Source organism: Salmo salar, chromosome ssa03, assembly GCF_905237065.1.
Source record: "Salmo salar chromosome ssa03, Ssal_v3.1, whole genome shotgun sequence".
NCBI lineage: Eukaryota > Metazoa > Chordata > Actinopteri > Salmoniformes > Salmonidae > Salmo > Salmo salar.
Window position 1 is genome coordinate 97602257 of NC_059444.1, and position 21192 is coordinate 97623448.

At 49.0% G+C, this 21192-nt stretch overlaps 1 protein-coding gene across 2 annotated transcripts in view; it reads left to right on the forward strand.

Annotated features, from left to right (window-relative positions):
• Positions 1-21192, forward strand: part of LOC106594924 (ubiquitin carboxyl-terminal hydrolase 7) — a 73499-nt gene that overhangs the window by 38132 nt on the left and 14175 nt on the right. For both annotated transcript variants that reach the window (XM_045715934.1, XM_045715935.1), the window contains exons 9-22: positions 3157-3237; positions 4754-4844; positions 6256-6338; positions 7304-7413; positions 9403-9580; positions 9819-9963; positions 10214-10344; positions 10545-10679; positions 10847-10948; positions 11073-11178; positions 13408-13500; positions 13969-14036; positions 20488-20588; positions 20795-20948. In XM_045715934.1, coding sequence (XP_045571890.1) covers positions 3157-3237; positions 4754-4844; positions 6256-6338; positions 7304-7413; positions 9403-9580; positions 9819-9963; positions 10214-10344; positions 10545-10679; positions 10847-10948; positions 11073-11178; positions 13408-13500; positions 13969-14036; positions 20488-20588; positions 20795-20948 — 1578 coding nt within the window. The remainder of the gene's footprint in view (positions 1-3156; positions 3238-4753; positions 4845-6255; positions 6339-7303; positions 7414-9402; positions 9581-9818; positions 9964-10213; positions 10345-10544; positions 10680-10846; positions 10949-11072; positions 11179-13407; positions 13501-13968; positions 14037-20487; positions 20589-20794; positions 20949-21192) is intronic.

The following is a 21192-nucleotide window of genomic DNA, read 5'->3' on the forward strand; positions in this document are numbered from 1 at the left end:
CATGTCATATTAAACAGCATATAAACACTCTGAATAGGCTACATGTCGTTAAACAGCATATAAACACTCTGAATAGAATACATGTCATATTAAACACCATATAAACACTCTGAATAGACTACACGTCATATTAAACACCATATAAACACTCTGAATAGACTACATGTCATATTAAACAGCATATAAACACTCTGAATAGGATACATGTCATATTAAACAGCATATAAACAATCTGAATAGGCTACATGTCATATTAAACACCATATAAACACTCTGAATAGACTACATTTCATATTAAACAGCATATAAACACTCTGAATAGGCTACATGTCATATTAAACAGCATATAAACACTCTGAATAGACTACATGTCATATTAAACACCATATAAACACTCTGAATAGGCTACATGTCATATTAAACACCATATAAACACTCTGAATAGGCTACATGTCATATTAAACAGCATATAAACACTCTGAATAGACTACATGTCATATTAAACAGCATATAAACACTCTGAATAGACTACATGTCATATTAAACAGCATATAAACACTCTGAATAGACTACACGTCATATTAAACAGCATATAAACAATCTCAATCGGTTAAGAGCCAGACAGGGAGACTAAGAAGGAACAAAAATGAATTATTTAGGCTATATTATTTATATTATTTCAAGGCTATAGTCTACAAAGAAATGCATTGTGAAGCATTGGGAGTGGCTGTTAAGGACATAAAGCACTCAGCATTCAAACAACATTTAGTTGTATTTAATCATTATAGTCTATAAATTACGCATAAGGCCTGTGACTTACTTAGAATTAAATACAAATAAAATGATAATGCACTTATTAGTGCCTTTTAGAATTCATTCTTAGAAACAGGAGTTTGACCAGTCTGTCTGCAGGCTCATGTGATGGTGACTGGAGAGCAAACCAGCGGTGGAGAACGTCCTCTCCTCACTTTCAGAGCCACTGGGGATGATAAACACCCTTTTGGCCACTCTATCCAGGCTGGGCAGAGATGCAGAGTTATGTTATCTATAGGTAGGCCTAAAGGCTTTTAGGCAAAATAACCCAATCAAAACAGAAAGCTCCTTGAACATGGGACTGCCAGGTCTATTGGGCTAAAATCAATTATTCCCTATCGTATAGATAATAGAACAAAAATGAACTGAAATGTTTAAGAGATCTGAATTTTAGTTTATAAATACTTTGCTACAATAACACAGTTATCTACCCACCTCGTTCTTTCTGTTGGCATGTACACAGTAAGTACACCATCATACTTTCAGGATAGGTGTCTTTTCAGATTCCACAATGGTTCTTTAGTTGTGGACACTACATCACCACACTCCCTCTCTTCTTTAGTTGTGGACACTACATCACCACACTGCCTCTCTTCTTTAGTTGTGGACACTACATCACCACACTGCCTCTCTTCTTTAGTTGTGGACACTACATCACCACACTGCCTCTTCTTTAGTTGTGGACACTACATCACCACACTGCCTCTCTTCTTTAGTTGTGGACACTACATCACCACACTGCCTCTCTTCTTTAGTTGTGGACACTACATCACCACACTGCCTCTCTTCTTTAGTTGTGGACACTACATCACCACACTGCCTCTCTTCTTTAGTTGTGGACACTACATCACCACACTCCCTCTCTTCTTTAGTTGTGGACACTACATCACCACACTCCCTCTCTTCTTTAGTTGTGGACACTACATCACCACACTGCCTCTTCTTTAGTTGTGGACACTACATCACCACACTGCCTCTCTTCTTTAGTTGTGGACACTACATCACCACACTGCCTCTCTTCTTTAGTTGTGGACACTACATCACCACACTCCCTCTCTTCTTTAGTTGTGGACACTACATCACCACACTCCCTCTCTTCTTTAGTTGTGGACACTACATCACCACACTCCCTCTCTTCTTTAGTTGTGGACACTACATCACCACACTGCCTCTCTTCTTTAGTTGTGGACACTACATCACCACACTGCCTCTCTTCTTTAGTTGTGGACACTACATCACCACACTCCCTCTCTTCTTTAGTTGTGGACACTACATCACCACACTCCCTCTCTTCTTTAGTTGTGGACACTACATCACCACACTCCCTCTCTTCTTTAGTTGTGGACACTACATCACCACACTCCCTCTCTTCTTTAGTTGTGGACACTACATCACCACACTCCCTCTCTTCTTTAGTTGTGGACACTACATCACCACACTGCCTCTCTTCTTTAGTTGTGGACACTACATCACCACACTCCCTCTCTTCTTTAGTTGTGGACACTACATCACCACACTGCCTCTCTTCTTTAGTTGTGGACACTACATCACCACACTGCCTCTCTTCTTTAGTTGTGGACACTACATCACCACACTCCCTCTCTTCTTTAGTTGTGGACACTACATCACCACACTCCCTCTCTTCTTTAGTTGTGGACACTACATCACCACACTCCCTCTCTTCTTTAGTTGTGGACACTACATCACCACACTCCCTCTCTTCTTTAGTTGTGGACACTACATCACCACACTCCCTCTCTTCTTTAGTTGTGGACACTACATCACCACACTCCCTCTCTTCTTTAGTTGTGGACACTACATCACCACACTCCCTCTCTTCTTTAGTTGTGGACACTACATCACCACACTCCCTCTCTTCTTTAGTTGTGGACACTACATCACCACACTGCCTCTCTTCTTTAGTTGTGGACACTACATCACCACACTGCCTCTCTTCTTTAGTTGTGGACACTACATCACCACACTCCCTCTCTTCTTTAGTTGTGGACACTACATCACCACACTGCCTCTCTTCTTTAGTTGTGGACACTACATCACCACACTCCCTCTCTTGCTCTTGGTCCTCATCTTTGTAAGTCACCTTGATTTAGCACCTGTGTGTTTTATCAGTTTCTTGATGAAAATATTTAGTGAACTCCATGACAGTAGCTAAAGCAAGGGGCTATAGTGGCACACAATTAGACTACAAATGCATGCTGGGCCGGGCGCGCCCTGAGCTAGGGAAGTGAACGTTGCTGGAGCCAGATTGGAGAGGGTGAGAAGCCCAACGCTCCAACTCTGCTCCGCTCACACACTGTTCCTTCCATAATGTGTGTGTTCCAGCTCCTGGACAACGTTGAGAACAAAATGAAAGGCACCTGCGTGGAGGGAACCATCCCCAAACTGTTCAGAGGAAAGATGGTGGTACGTTCACGTCCTCTATTCTCTCTCCCCATTGAGGTCTGTCGCTCTCTCCAGTCCTATATCCAGTGTAACTATGTGTTGTATCTCTCTCTCTCTCTCCAGTCCTATATCCAGTGTAACTGTGTGTTGTCTCTCTCTCCAGTCCTATATCCAGTGTAACTATGTGTTGTATCTCTCTCTCTCTCCAGTCCTATATCCAGTGTAACTGTATTGTCACTCTCTCTCTCCAGTCCTATATCCATTGTAACTGTGTGTTGTCTCTCTCTCTCCAGTCCTATATCCAGTGTAACTGTGTGTTGTCTCTCTCTCTCCAGTCCTATATCCAGTGTAACTGTGTGTTGTCACTCTCTCTCCAGTCCTATATCCAGTGTAACTGTGTGTTGTCACTCTCTCTCTCCAGTCCTATATCCAGTGTAACTGTGTGTTGTCACTCTCTCTCTCCAGTCCTATATCCAGTGTAACTGTGTGTTGTCACTCTCTCTCTCCAGTCCTATATCCAGTGTAACTGTGTGTTGTCACTCTCTCTCTCCAGTCCTATATCCAGTGTAACTGTGTGTTGTCACTCTCTCTCTCCAGTCCTATATCCAGTGTAACTGTGTGTTGTCACTCTCTCTCTCCAGTCCTATATCCAGTGTAACTGTGTGTTGTCTCTCTCTCTCTCCAGTCCTATATCCAGTGTAACTGTGTGTTGTCTCTCTCTCTCTCTCTCTCTCTCTCTCTCTCTCTCTCTCTCTCTCTCTCTCTCTCTCTCTCTCTCTCTCTCTCTCTCTCTCTCTCTCTCTCTCTCTCTCTCTCTCTCTCTCTCTCTCTCTCCAGTCCTATATCCAGTGTAACTGTGTGTTGTCACTCTCTCTCCAGTCCTATATCCAGTGTAACTGTGTGTTGTCACTCTCTCTCCAGTCCTATATCCAGTGTAACTATGTGTTGTCTCTCTCTCTCTCTCTCTCCAGTCCTATATCCAGTGTAACTGTGTGTTGTCTCTCTCTCTCTCTCTCCAGTCCTATATCCAGTGTAACTGTGTGTTGTCTCTCTCTCTCTCTCTCCAGTCCTATATCCAGTGTAACTGTGTGTTGTCTCTCTCTCTCTCTCTCTCCAGTCCTATATCCAGTGTAACTGTGTGTTGTCACTCTCTCTCCAGGCCTATATCCAGTGTAACTGTGTGTTGTCACTCTCTCTCCAGTCCTATATCCAGTGTAACTGTGTGTTGTCTCTCTCTCTCTCTCTCTCCAGTCCTATATCCAGTGTAACTGTGTGTTGTCTCTCTCTCTCTCTCTCTCCAGTCCTATATCCAGTGTAACTGTGTGTTGTCTCTCTCTCTCTCTCTCTCTCCAGTCCTATATCCAGTGTAACTGTGTGTTGTCTCTCTCTCTCTCTCTCTCCAGTCCTATATCCAGTGTAACTGTGTGTTGTCTCTCTCTCTCTCCAGTCCTATATCCAGTGTAACTGTGTGTTGTCTCTCTCTCTCTCCAGTCCTATATCCAGTGTAACTGTGTGTTGTCTCTCTCTCTCGCTCCAGTCCTATATCCAGTGTAAGCACGTTGACTACCGGTCAGAGCGGATAGAGGATTACTACGACATCCAGCTCAGTATCAAAGGAAAGAAAAACAGTGAGTATCAATCACTTTCTTTCTCTGGGTTATTGGATGTGTGTCATATCGCTCCAGTCTCCGTCCGTATACAGGGGGTTTTCTGCTTTGGAAAGGGGCTCAGTCGTCCTGTCGGCGCGGCAGGATTTTAGAGACATTTAGAGGCCCCCATCTTGGTGGTGCAGACAAATGATCAAGTTTCTTTTTAACCAATTACATGCAATTCTACAAGCAAAAAACTAGTAACATAATAAACATAACATTAAAATATCATCAGTGGCTGAATGGCCAATAGAAACGAGATAGAAGCTGATAATGGAACATGTGACTTCAGTTTTGGTTAGCCGCTGATGTCCCAACCAGGTACTGGCTTGGGAAACCAGGCCGGCGGGTGGGAAACCAGGCCGGCGGGTGGGAAACCAGGCCGGCGGGTGGGAAACCAGGCCGGCGGGTGGGAAACCAGGCCGGCGGGTGAGCGACTGTTTGACAGTGTGGTTTAGAGTCTCGTGGAGCCTTACATGGACAAAGGCAGAAATGTGACCATGGACAGCTTCTTCACATCAGTTTCCCTGTCAGACAAGTTGATTGCAAAGAAGACTAGCCTGCTAGGAATAGTGAACACACAAAGAAGACTAGCCTGCTATGAATAGTGAACACACAAAGAAGACTAGCCTGCTATGAATAGTGAACACACAAAGAAGACTAGCCTGCTATGAATAGTGAACACACAAAGAAGACTAGCCTGCTATGAATAGTGAACACACAAAGAAGACTAGCCTGCTATGAATAGTGAACACACAAAGAAGACTAGCCTGCTAGGAATAGTGAACACACAAAGAAGACTAGCCTGCTAGGAATAGTGAACACACAAAGAAGACTAGCCTGCTAGGAATAGTGAACACACAAAGAAGACTAGCCTGCTATGAATAGTGAACACACAAAGAAGACTAGCCTGCTATGAATAGTGAACACACAAAGAAGACTAGCCTGCTATGAATAGTGAACACACAAAGAAGACTAGCCTGCTATGAATAGTGAACACACAAAGAAGACTAGCCTGCTATGAATAGTGAACACACAAAGAAGACTAGCCTGCTATGAATAGTGAACACACAAAGAAGACTAGCCTGCTAGGAATAGTGAACACACAAAGAAGACTAGCCTGCTAGGAATAGTGAACACACAAAGAAGACTAGCCTGCTAGGAATAGTGAACACACAAAGAAGACTAGCCTGCTAGGAATAGTGAACAAACAGAGCTGGTGTGTGTGTGTGTGTGTGTGTGTGTGTGTGTGTGTGTGTGTGTGTGTGTGTGTGTGTGTGTGTGTGTGTGTGTGTGTGTGTGTGTGTGTGTGTGTGTGTGTGTGTGTGTGTGTGTGTGTGTGTGTGTGTGTGTGTGTGTGTGTGGCTAACTGTTTCTCTTCTCTCTCTAGTCTTTGAGTCCTTTAAGGACTATGTCGCTGTGGAGCAGCTTGACGGAGACAACAAATACGACGCAGGAGAACACGGCCTACAGGTGAGGCCTTATTCAGGCTTTATAAAGGCCTTATGTATGGTTAAAAGATGCTTTATAAGACTACGGGTGGCCATAACATCTTCATAATGTTTATATAGAGTTAATGAATGGTGTAAATGTGCTTTATGAACATGGCCTATAGGTGAGGCTGTAGAACAGGTTAATGATGAGTGTAAATGTGCTTTATGAACATGGCCTATAGGTGAGGCTGTAGAACAGGTTAATGATGAGTGTAAATGTGCTTTATGAACATGGCCTATAGGTGAGGCTGTAGAACAGGTTAATGATGAGTGTAAATGTGCTTTATGAACATGGCCTATAGGTGAGGCTGTAGAACAGGTTAATGATGAGTGTAAATGTGCTTTATGAACATGGCCTATAGGTGAGGCTGTAGAACAGGTTAATGATGAGTGTAAATGTGCTTTATGAACATGGCCTATAGGTGAGGCTGTAGAACAGGTTAATGATGAGTGTAAATGTGCTTTATGAACATGGCCTATAGGTGAGGCTGTAGAACAGGTTAATGATGAGTGTAAATGTGCTTTATGAACATGGCCTATAGGTGAGGCTGTAGAACAGGTTAATGATGAGTGTAAATGTGCTTTATGAACATGGCCTATAGGTGAGGCTGTCCACCTGTTCTACAATCATTTTTGGTTTGAGGGCCACAACAGGATTTCAAAATTCTTAGGATGGATTTGTTGGTAAAAATGAATTATTTGGACCAGAGAAGGGTCAGTTAGTTGAACATCTCTGGTCCTGTATAATCTACACATACTTTCTGTCTAGATTCAGACCTGGAGGGTTTCTGGTCCTGTATAATCTAGATTCAGACTTGGAGCGTTTTCCGGTCCTGTATAATCTAGATATAAACCTGGAGGGTTTTCCGGTCCTGTATAATCTACTGGAGGTAGGACACATGGATGATGAGTCAGTAAACTTCCTGGCCATGTGTGTGTTTCCAGGAAGCGGAGAAGGGGGTGAAGTTCCTGACTTTCCCTCCCATACTGCACCTGCAGCTGATGAGGTTCATGTACGACCCTCAGACCGACCAAAACATCAAGATCAACGACAGGTAACACATCTAGCTCACACACTGGGCGCACACTGGGCACACACTGGGCACACACACCGACACACACACCTGTCTAAACATGTTGATTCCACAGGTACACTGACTATACCAAACATTAAGAACACCTTCCTAATATTGAGTTGCCCCTGTTTTGCCCTCAGAACAGCCTGTTCACTCTACAAGGTGTTGAAAGTGTTCCACAGGGATGCTGGCCCATGTTGACTCCAATGCTTCCCACAGTTGTGTCCAGTTGGCTGGATGTCCTTTGGGTGGTGGACCATTCTTGGTACACACAGGGAAACTGTTGAGTGTGAAAAACTCAGCAGCGTTGCAGTTCTTGACACAATCCGGTGCACCTGGCATCTACTGCCATATCCCGTTCAAAGGCACTTAAATCTTTTGTCTTGTCCTCTGAATAGCACACATACACAATCCATGTCTCAATTGTCTCAAGGCTTAAAAATCCTTCTTTAACCTGTCTCCTCCCCTTCATCTACACTGATTGAAGTGGATTTAACAGGTGACATCAATAAGGGATCATATCTTTTACCTGGATTCACCTGGTCAGTCAATGTCATGTATAACACCTGGTCAGTCTGTCATGTATAACACCTGGTCAGTCTATGTCATGGAAAGAGCTGGTGTTCCTAATGTTTTGTACACTCAGTGTAGGTCGTGGTAACTTACCCCTGTGTAGGTTGTGGTAACTTACCCCTGTGTAGGTCGCGGTAACTTACCCCCGTGTAGGTCGCGGTAACTGTACCACCCCCCGTGTAGGTCGCGGTAACTGTACCACCCCCCGTGTAGGTCGCGGTAACTGTACCACCCCCCGTGTAGGTCGCGGTAACTGTACCACCCCCCGTGTAGGTCGCGGTAACTGTACCACCCCCCGTGTAGGTCGCGGTAACTGTACCACTGGGGTATCAGTGTGGATGACGGATCACCAGCTCAAGCTGAACCTCGGCAAGACGGAGCTGCTCTTCCTCCCGGGGAAGGACTGCCCGTTCCATGATCTCGCCATCACGGTTGACAACTCCCTTGTGTCCTCCTCCCAGAGTGCTAAGAACCTTGGCGTGATCCTGGACAACACCCTGTCGTTTTCCGCTAACATCGAGGCGGTGACCCGATCCTGTAGGTTCATGCTCTACAACATTCGCAGAGTACAACCCTGCCTCACACAGGAAGCGGCGCAGGTCCTAATCCAGGCACTTGTCATCTCCCGTCTAGATTACTGCAACTCGCTGTTGGCTGGGCTCCCTGCCTGTGCCATTAAACCCCTACAACTCATCCAGAACGCCGCAGCCCGTCTGGTGTTCAACCTTCCCAAGTTCTCTCACGTCACCCCGCTCCTCCGCTCTCTCCACTGGCTTCCAGTTGAAGCTCGCATCCGCTACAAGACCATGGTGCTTGCCTACGGAGCTGTGAAGGGAACGGCACCTCCGTACCTTCAGGCTCTGATCAGGCCCTACACCCAAACAAGGGCACTCCGTTCATCCACCTCTGGCCTGCTCGCCTCCCTACCTCTGAGGAAGCACAGTTCCCGCTCAGCCCAGTCAAAACTGTTCGCTGCTCTGGCACCCCAATGGTGGAACAAGCTCCCTCACGACGCCAGGACAGGACCACCTGAAACCCCACCTCTTTAAGGAATACCTAGGATAGGATAAAGTAATCCTTCTAACCCCCCCCTTAAAATATTTAGATGCACTATTGTAAAGTGGTTGTTCCACTGGATATCATAAGGTGAATGCACCATTTTGAAAGTCGCTCTGGATAAGAGCGTCTGCTAAATGACTTAAATGTAAATGTAACACAGCACATACCTGTCTGATGTCCTGAATGGAGCTCACATTGAAGCTACAACACAGGAAGAACATGGACACGATAATACTGATCGCAAAAACACCTTTTCTTCCTCTCGCCCCCTCTCCGTCTCGCCCCCTCTCCGTCTCGCCCCCCTCTCTGTGTCTCTGTCTCTCCTCCCCCTCCCAGGTTTGAGTTTCCGGAGCAGCTTCCCCTGGATGAGTTCCTCCAGAAGACTGACTCTAAGGACCCGGCCAACTACATCCTGCATGCCGTGCTGGTGCACAGCGGAGACAACCACGGAGGACACTATGTTGTCTACCTCAACCCCAAAGGAGACGGAAAAGTCAGCGTCAAGGAGCCCATCGTGAGTCCCCCAACCCACCAATCAGTTAAATGCACTAGTATATCTGATCATTAATGTGTTGTATTGTCAACCTGGAAGGTGTTTTATCATGTTATTAACCTAGTAAGAGGAAATTATGTCATAATATGCAGCCAACACTCTGCTCATGTTGTGTCCTGAGAAATGATAGAATGATGGAACATCAACTGTTTTCTTTATAACGTACATCTGTTCCTCTCTGTCTCTCCTCCTCCTCCAGTGGTGTAAGTTTGATGATGACGTGGTGTCACGGTGCACCAAGGAGGAAGCCATTGAACACAACTACGGTGGCCATGACGACGACCTATCAGTACGTCACTGCACCAACGCTTACATGCTGGTGTACATCCGCGAGTCCAAACTCAGTAAGTCACCTTATGGCGCTTTACAACTCAGTAGCTTAAGTCAGGGTATGGTGACTTTTATAACTCTATGAAGCCTTATACTACCTTTTGTAGCACATGGTAGTCAACACTCCAGGTGAGGTATTGTTAGGTAACCCTGTGTTTACCCGTCTCCCCCCAGGTGAGGTATTGTTAGGTAACCCTGTGTTTACCCGTCTCCCCCCAGGTGAGGTATTGTTAAGTAACCCTGTGTTTACCCGTCTCCCCCCAGGTGAGGTGCTGCTGGCGGTAAACGACGTGGACATCCCCCAGCAGCTGGTGGAGAGGCTTCAGGAGGAGAAGAGGGTTGAGGCTCAGAAGAGGAAGGAGCGGCAGGAGGCCCATCTCTACATGCAGGTCCAGGTAAGGCTTGGAGCTCTCTCCTCTTCCCCCCCAGTCACAGGTCCAGCTAATAACAGAACAGCTTTTGGAGAATGTTGGTGTTATGAATCACTTGTCTCTCTCTCCATGTATCTTCCCCCTACCTCTGTATCTTCCCCCTACCTTCCCCCTCGCCCTCTCTCTCTCCTTCTCCTCTCCTCCCCCTCTCTCTCTCCTCCCAGATTGTGACAGAGGACCAGTTCTGTGGTCACCAGGGTAATGACATGTATGATGAGGAGAAGGTGAAGTACACTGTGTTCAAGGTCCTGAAGAGCTCCACGCTGCAGGAGTTTGTCCAGAATCTCTCCCAGACCATGGTGAGACTCTCTTCTCTCTGTGTGTTGCTGTCCTCTCCTCAGTTAACCTTTAACCTGCTGTTCGACCACTGTTCTTCTTCTCCCAGAGGACGCCAAAGTAAGAAACCTTGAGAGGAACCATGCTTGTGTGTAGCCCCAGTCTGACAGTGTGTATTGATGTGCTGCAGGGTTTCCCACAGGACCAGATGAGGCTGTGGCCCATGCAGGCCCGGAGCAACGGCACCAAGAGACCTGCCATGCTGGACTACGAGGCAGACTGCAGCAAGTCTGTGAGTAACACAACCATCAGGCTGACCTGGAAACTGTCCTGTAGTCTCTTGGAAGACAGTAGAGGGACTGGTGTGTGTAGATGTGGTTTGTGTGTGTGTAACCCTGTGTGTATTTCCTCCCCAGATGATAGACTTGAGCGACAATGAGAATCCCTGGACTATATTTTTGGAGACGGTGGATCCTGAGATGGCTGCCAGTGGAGCAACGTTACCCAAGTTCGACAAAGACCGTGCGTTTAGACATTTATTTGACAGATTATTACCGATTATCAAAGACTGTTATTCTGATATTCCTTTATTCCCAGGTTGTTTAGGACACTGGGCGTTAACGCCCTCTGACTGGGGGGGGGCGGCGGCGGCGTTAACGCCCTCTGACTGGGGGGGGGCCTTAACGCCCTCTGACTGGGGGGCGTTAACGCCCTCTGACTGGGGGGGCCTTAACGCCCTCTGACTGGGGGGCGTTAACGCCCTCTGACTGGGGGGCGTTAACGCCCTCTGACTGGGGGGGGCCTTAACGCCCTCTGACTGGGGGGGCCTTAACGCCCTCTGACTGGGGGGCCTTAACGCCCTCTGACTGGGGGGGCCGGGCGTTAAGGCCCTCTGACTGGGGGGGCGTTAACGCCCTCTGACTGGGGGGCCTTAACGCCCTCTGACTGGGGGCGTTAACGCCCTCTGACTGGGGGCGTTAACGCCCTCTGACTGGGGGGGGCCTTAACGCCCTCTGACTGGGGGGGGGGCCTTAACGCCCTCTGACTGGGGGGGCGTTAACGCCCTCTGACTGGGGGGCGTTAACGCCCTCTGACTGGGGGGGCGTTAACGCCCTCTGACTGGGGGGGCGTTAACGCCCTCTGACTGGGGGGGGGGGCGTTAACGCCCTCTGACTAACGACTACTAAGTACAAAGCTGCAAGTTAATAGGGTAGGTGGGACGAAATCGTCCCGCACTATTCAACAGCCAGTGACGCATCAGAGCGCCAAATTTAAAACCACAAAATGTCATAATTCAAAGTTCTCAAACATAGGACTATATTACACCACTTGAAAGATAAGACTCTCGTTAATCTAACCACACTGTCCGCTTTACAGCGAAAGCAAAACATTAGATTATGTTAGGAAGGTACATAGTCAGAAATAACCACATCCATTTTTCAAGCTAGCATATCTGTCACAAAAAACAAAACCACAGCTAAATGCAGCACTAACCTTTGATGATCTTCATCAGATGACACTCCTAGGACATTATGTTATACAATACATGCATGTTTTGTTCAATCAAGTTCATATTTATATCAAAAAACAGCTTTTTACATTAGCATGTGATGTTCAGAACTAGCATACACACCTCAAACTTCAGGTGAATTTACTTAATTACTCACGATTAACGTTCACAAAATACATAACAATTATTTTAAGAATTATAGATACAGAACTCCTTTATGCAATCGCGGTGTCCGATTTTAAAATAGCTTTTCGGTGAAAGCACATTTTGCAATATTCTGAGTAGATATCACGGCTAGCTAATTTGACACCCACCAAGTTTGGCACTCACCAAACTCAGATTTACTATAAGAAAAATTGGATTACCTTTGCTGTTCTTCGTCAGAATGCACTCCCAGGACTTCTACTTCAACAACAAATGTTGTTTTGGTTCCAAATAATCCATAGATATATAGAAATGGCTCCGTTTTGTTCGTGCGCTGAGGTCACAAGCCGAAGGGTGACGCGCGAGCGCATTTCGTGACAAAACATTTCAAAATATTCCATTACCGTACTTCGAAGCATGTCAAACGCTGTTTAAAATCAATTTTTATGAAATTTTTCTCCTAAAATAGCAATAATATTCCAACCGGGCGACGTTGTATTCTTCAAAGACTGAAAGAACAAAATGGAGAATTCACATGAACGCGCATCTCCAGTGTCACTGTCCCCAGGCAGGCCAGTAACAAACTCTGCTGCTGTTCTTTGCCCAGAGACTGCAGACATCTCATTACACTTTCTGGCGCCTTCTGAGAGCCAATGGAAGCCTTAGAAAATGTCACGTTACAGCACAGATGCTGTATTTTTGATAGAGAGGCTACAGAAGGACAATAAATTGTCAGACAGGGCACTTCCTGTATGGAATCTTCTCAGGTTTTGGCCTGCCATATGAGTTCTGTTATACTCACAGACACCATTCAAACAGTTTTAGAAACTTTAGTGTTTTCTATCCAAATCTACTAATTATATGCATATTCTAGTTTCTGGGCAGGAGTAGTAACCAGATTAAATCGGGTACGTTTTTTTATCCGGCCGTGCAAATACTGCCCCCTAGCCCCAACAGGTTAAAGCCATTTACTTTTCTAGATGAAATCACAAGTCGTTTCAAAGAAATTGAAATGTTTTTTCATGTAACTGTGGTCAAGTAAAAATAGATTGTCCTTTTTTTTTAATGATCGTCCTCAAACTTTCTTCTCTTTTCAGACGACGTCATGTTGTTCCTGAAGATGTATGATCCAAAAAGCAGAAGCTTAAATTATTGTGGACATATCTACACAGCTATATCCTGTAAAATACGTAAGTATCCTGCTGTGTCTGGGCTGTGTGGTACAGACTCCTCTCCTAACAATACGTAAGGACCCTGCTGTGTCTGGGCTGTGTGGTACAGACTCCTCTCCTAACAATACGTAAGGACCCTGCTGTGTCTGGGCTGTGTGGTACAGACTCCTCTCCTAACAATACGTAAGGACCCTGCTGTGTCTGGGCTGTGTGGTACAGACTCCTCTCCTAACAATACGTAAGGACCCTGCTGTGTCTGGGCTGTGTGGTTGCGTTTGAGGGGGGGGGGAGTTGAGTTGCGTTTGAGGGGGGGGGGGAGTTGCGTTTGAGGGAGGGGGAGAGTTGCGTTATGCCTCCCTCTCCTTACTCAGCAGCACCACCTTGTTAAATCCTGAGGAGAACCCTGTGGTGGATGTGGAGTAGTATTAGAGTTGAAAAGTGTGTGTGTGTAAAGCAGTGTTAAATGTATGCTGTTTTCTCTACCAGGAGACCTGCTGCCCGTCATGTGTGAGAGAGCAGGCTTTCAACAGGAGACCAGCCTTATCCTCTATGAGGTGAGAACACACACACACTAGCCTTCTCTGAGGTGAGAACACACACACACACACACTAGCCTTCTCTGAGGTGAGAACACAGGTCTAACACGTATCCACATACTAAGGGTGTAACAGTAACATATTTGTACCGACCCATTCGATACGAGGACCTCTATTGGATCCGCACTGTGAACCAGAATTAATACTTCATAAAATACAAACCACTAGTCCTCTACACTGGGTGGTAAACCTTCAGTAAATCTGATCATCAAACCACTAGTCCTCTACACTGGGTGGTAAACCTTCAGTAAATCTGATCATCAAACCACTAGTCCTCTACACTGGGTGGTAAACCTTCAGTAAATCTGATCATCAAACCACTAGTCCTCTACACTGGGTGGTAAACCTTCAGTAAATCTGATCTGATCATCACACCACTAGTCCTCTACACTGGGTGGTAAACCTTCAGTAAATCTGATCATCACACCACTAGTCCTCTACACTGGGTGGTAAACCTTCAGTAAATCTGATCATCACACCACTAGTCCTCTACACTGGGTGGTAAACCTTCAGTAAATCTGATCATCACACCACTAGTCTTCTACACTGGGTGGTAAACCTTCAGTAAATCTGATCATCAAACCACTAGTCCTCTACACTGGGTGGTAAACCTTCAGTAAATCTGATCTGATCATCAAACCACTAGTCCTCTACACTGGGTGGTAAACCTTCAGTAAATCTGATCTGATCATCACACCACTAGTCCTCTACACTGGGTGGTAAACCTTCAGTAAATCTGATCATCAAACCACTAGTCCTCTACACTGGGTGGTAAACCTTCAGTAAATCTGATCATCAAACCACTAGTCCTCTACACTGGGTGGTAAACCTTCAGTAAATCTGATCATCACACCACTAGTCCTCTACACTGGGTGGTAAACCTGATCTGGACACCAAACCACTAGTCTTCTACACTTGCTGGTGCACGCCTAAATTAAAGGGTAATTACACCACAAAATGTAAATATATGACCCCTAAACCACAATGCTTACCGAACTGTGACCCCCCCCCCTAAACCACAATGCTTACCGAACTGTGACCCCCCCCTAAACCACAATGCGTACCGAACTGTGACCCCCCCCAAACCACAATGCTTACCGAACTGTGACCCCCCCCCAAACCACAATGCGTACCGAACTGTGACCCCCCCCAAACCACAATGCGTACCGAACTGTGACCCCCCCTAAACCACAATGCTTACCGAACTGTGACCCCCCCTAAACCACAATGCGTACCGAACTGTGACCCCCCCTAAACCACAATGCGTACCGAACTGTAACCCCCCCCAAACCACAATGCGTACCGAACTGTGACCCCCCCAAACCACAATGCGTACCGAACTGTAACCCCCCCCAAACCACAATGCGTACCGAACTGTGACCCCCCCCAAACCACAATGCGTGCCGAACTGTGACCCCCCCCAAACCACAATGCGTACCGAACTGTAACCCCCCCCAAACCACAATGCGTACCGAACTGTGACCCCCCCCCAAACCACAATGCGTACCGAACTGTAACCCCCCCAAACCACAATGCGTACCGAACTGTGACCCCCCCCAAGCCACAATGCGTACCGAACTGTGACCCCCCCCAAACCACAATGCGTACCGAACTGTGCCCCCCCAAACCACAATGCGTACCGAACTGTGCCCCCCCCAAACCACAATGCGTACCGAACTGTGACCCCCCCCAAACCACAATGCGTACCGAACTGTGACCCCCCAAACCACAATGCGTACCGAACTGTGACCCCCCCAAACCACAATGCGTACCGAACTGTGACCCCCCAAACCACAATGCGTACCGATCTGTGACCCCCCCTAAACCACAATGCTTACCGAACTGTGACCCCCCCCAAACCACAATGCGTACCGAACTGTGACCCCCCCCCCAAACCACAATGCGTACCGAACTGTGACCCCCCCCCAAACCACAATGCGTACCGAACTGTGACCCCCCCCAAACCACAATGCGTACCGAACTGTAACCCCCCCCAAACCACAATGCGTACCGAACTGTGACCCCCCCAAGCCACAATGCGTACCGAACTGTGACCCCCCCCAAACCACAATGCGTACCGAACTGTGCCCCCCCCAAACCACAATGCGTACCGAACTGTGCCCCCCCCAAACCACAATGCGTACCGAACTGTGCCCCCCAAACCACAATGCGTACCGAACTGTGACCCCCCCCAAACCACAATGCGTACCGAACTGTGACCCCCCCCAAACCACAATGCGTACCGAACTGTGACCCCCCCCCAAACCACAATGCGTACCGAACTGTGACCCCCCAAACCACAATGCGTACCGATCTGTGACCCCCCCCTAAACCACAATGCGTACCGAACTGTGACCCCCCCCCAAACCACAATGCGTACCGAACTGTGACCCCCCCCAAACCACAATGCGTACCGAACTGTGACCCCCCCAAACCACAATGCGTACCGAACTGTGACCCCCCCCAAACCACAATGCGTACCGAACTGTGACCCCCCCCTAAACCACAATGCGTACCGAACTGTGACCCCCCCAAACCACAATGCGTACCGAACTGTGACCCCCCCCAAACCACAATGCGTACCGAACTGTGACCCCCCCCAAACCACAATGCGTACCGAACTGTGACCCCCCCCAAACCACAATGCGTACCGAACTGTGACCCCCCCCAAACCACAATGCGTACCGAACTGTGACCCCCCCCAAACCACAATGCGTACCGAACTGTGACCCCCCCAAACCACAATGCGTGCCGAACTGTGACCCCCCCAAACCACAATGCGTACCGATCTGTGACCCCCCTAAACCACAATGCGTACCGAACTGTGACCCCCCCAAACCACAATGCTTACCGAACTGTGACCCCCCCAAACCACAATGCGTACCGAACTGTGACCCCCCCAAACCACAATGCGTACCGAACTGTGACCCCCCCAAACCACAATGCGTGCCGAACTGTAACCCCCCCCCAAGCCACAATGCGTACCGAACTGTGACCCCCCCCCAAACCACAATGCGTACCGAACTGTGCCCCCCCCAAACCACAATGCGTACCGAACTGTGCCCCCCCCAAACCACAATGCGTACCGAACTGTGCCCCCAAACCACAATGCGTACCGAACTGTGACCCCCCCCTAAACCACAATGCGTACCGAACTGTGACCCCCCCCAAACCACAATGCGTACCGAACTGTGACCCCCCCCCAAACCACAATGCGTACCGAACTGTGACCCCCCCCAAACCACAATGCGTACCGAACTGTGACCCCCCCCAAACCACAATGCGTACCGAACTGTGACCCCCCCCCCAAACCACAATGCGTACCAATCTGTGACCCCCCCAAACCACAATGCGTACCGAACTGTGACCCCCCCCAAACCACAATGCGTACCGAACTGTGACCCCCCCAAACCACAATGCGTACCGAACTGTGACCCCCCCCAAACCACAATGCGTACCGAACTGTGACCCCCCAAACCACAATGCGTACCGATCTGTGACCCCCCCCTAAACCACAATGCGTACCGAACTGTGACCCCCCCCAAACCACAATGCTTACCGAACTGTGACCCCCCCCAAACCACAATGCGTACCGAACTGTGACCCCCCCCAAACCACAATGCGTACCGAACTGTGACCCCCCCAAACCACAATGCGTGCCGAACTGTAACCCCCCCCAAGCCACAATGCGTCGAACTGTGACCCCCCCCAAACCACAATGCGTCCGAACTGTGCCCCCCCAAACCACAATGCGTACCGAACTGTGCCCCCCCCAAACCACAATGCGTGCCGAACTGTGCCCCCCCAAACCACAATGCGTACCGAACTGTGACCCCCCCTAAACCACAATGCGTACCGAACTGTGACCCCCCCAAACCACAATGCGTACCGAACTGTGACCCCCCCCAAACCACAATGCGTACCGAACTGTGACCCCCCCAAACCACAATGCGTGCCGAACTGTGACCCCCCCCAAACCACAATGCGTACCGAACTGTGACCCCCCCCCAAACCACAATGCGTGCCGAACTGTAACCCCCCCCCAAACCACAATGCGTACCGAACTGTGACCCCCCAAGCCACAATGCGTGCCGAACTGTGACCCCCCCCAAACCACAATGCGTACCGAACTGTGCCCCCCCCAAACCACAATGCGTACCGAACTGTGCCCCCCCAAACCACAATGCGTGCCGAACTGTGCCCCCCCAAACCACAATGCGTACCGAACTGTGACCCCCCCCAAACCACAATGCGTACCGAACTGTGACCCCCCCCAAACCACAATGCGTACCGAACTGTGACCCCCCCAAACCACAATGCGTACGAACTGTGACCCCCCAAACCACAATGCGTACCGATCTGTGACCCCCCCCTAAACCACAATGCGTACCGAACTGTGACCCCCCCCAAACCACAATGCGTACCGAACTGTGACCCCCCCCAAACCACAATGCGTACCGAACTGTGACCCCCCCCAAACCACAATGCGTACCGAACTGTGACCCCCCCCAAACCACAATGCGTACCGAACTGTGACCCCCCCTAAACCACAATGCGTATCGAACTGTGACCCCCCCCAAACCACAATGCGTACCGAACTGTGACCCCCCCCAAACCACAATGCGTACCGAACTGTGACCCCCCCCAAACCACAATGCGTACCGAACTGTGACCCCCCCCAAACCACAATGCGTACCGAACTGTGACCCCCCCCAAACCACAATGCGTACCGAACTGTGACCCCCCAAACCACAATGCGTACCGAACTGTGACCCCCCCAAACCACAATGCGTACCGAACTGTGACCCCCCCAAACCACAATGCGTACCGATCTGTGACCCCCCCCTAAACCACAATGCGTACCGAACTGTGACCCCCCAAACCACAATGCTTACCGAACTGTGACCCCCCCCAAACCACAATGCGTACCGAACTGTGACCCCCCCCAAACCACAATGCGTACCGAACTGTGACCCCCCCAAACCACAATGCGTACCGAACTGTAACCCCCCCCAAGCCACAATGCGTACCGAACTGTGACCCCCCCCAAACCACAATGCGTACCGAACTGTGCCCCCCCAAACCACAATGCGTACCGAACTGTGCCCCCCCAAACCACAATGCGTGCCGAACTGTGCCCCCCAAACCACAATGCGTGCCGAACTGTGACCCCCCCCTAAACCACAATGCGTGCCGAACTGTGACCCCCCCAAACCACAATGCGTACCGAACTGTGACCCCCCCCAAACCACAATGCGTACCGAACTGTGACCCCCCCAAACCACAATGCGTACCGAACTGTGACCCCCCCAAACCACAATGCGTACCGAACTGTGACCCCCCCCAAACCACAATGCGTACCAATCTGTGACCCCCCCCAAACCACAATGCGTACCGAACTGTGACCCCCCCAAACCACAATGCGTACCGAACTGTGACCCCCCCCAAACCACAATGCGTACCGAACTGTGACCCCCCCAAACCACAATGCGTACCGAACTGTGACCCCCCCCAAACCACAATGCGTACCGATCTGTGACCCCCCTAAACCACAATGCGTACCGAACTGTGACCCCCCCCAAACCACAATGCTTACCGAACTGTGACCCCCCCAAACCACAATGCGTACCGAACTGTGACCCCCCCCAAACCACAATGCGTACCGAACTGTGACCCCCCCCCAAACCACAATGCGTACCGAACTGTAACCCCCCCCAAGCCACAATGCGTACCGAACTGTGACCCCCCCCAAACCACAATGCGTACCGAACTGTGCCCCCCCCAAACCACAATGCGTACCGAACTGTGCCCCCCCCCAAACCACAATGCGTACCGAACTGTGCCCCCCCAAACCACAATGCGTACCGAACTGTGACCCCCCCTAAACCACAATGCGTACCGAACTGTGACCCCCCCAAACCACAATGCGTACCGAACTGTGACCCCCCCCCAAACCACAATGCGTACCGAACTGTGACCCCCCCCAAACCACAATGCGTACCGAACTGTGACCCCCCCCCAAACCACAATGCGTACCGAACTGTGACCCCCCCCAAACCACAATGCGTACCAATCTGTGACCCCCCCCCAAACCACAATGCGTACCGAACTGTGACACCCCCCCCCAAACCACAATGCGTACCGAACTGTGACCCCCCCCAAACCACAATGCGTACCGAACTGTGACCCCCCCTAAACGCGTACTGAACTTTGAGTTTGGTGAACCGCAACCCCTACCACACACACACACACACACACACACACACACACACACACACACACACACACACACACACACACACACACACACACACTAGCCTTATCCTCTATCAGTTGAGAACACACACCCAACTCCAGGTCTGACACATATACACAAACAGCCTCCATCTCCCATGTGTCTGTGTTCTAGGAAGTGAAGCCTAATTTAACGGAGCGGATACAGGACTATGACGTGTCACTGGACAAGGCCCTGGATGAACTCATGGACGGAGACATCATCGTCTTCCAGAAGTAAGTCATCCCAACATGGTCCCGGGAATCTAACAAAAACCTACAGGAGGGTACAGAGTTGGAGAGCCCTGTTGTAGAGAATGTTATGCTCTTCCCAACACATCAATTGTGTTTGGAGAATTCAGTAACACATTGACTAGCCTCTCCCAGCTAATGTCTGTCTGTTTTCTATCTCTCTCTCTCTCCCTCTCCTCCCCTCTCTACAGAGACGACCCAGAGAACGACAGCAGTGAGCTGCCCACAGCCAAGGACTACTTCCGGGACCTCTACCACCGAGTGGATGTTATCTTCTGTGACAAGACCATCCACAACGACCCCGGCTTTGTTGTCACACTCTCCAACAGGATGAACTACTTCCAGGTAACACACACACACTCCCAACAGGATGTACTACTTCCAGGTAACACACACACACACACACACACACACACACACACACACACACACACACACACACACACACACTCCCAACAGGATGAACTACTTCCAGGTAACACACACACACACACATACTCCCAACAGGATGAACTACTTCCAGGTAACACACACACACACATACTCCCAACAGGATGAACTACTTCCAGGTAACACACACACACACACA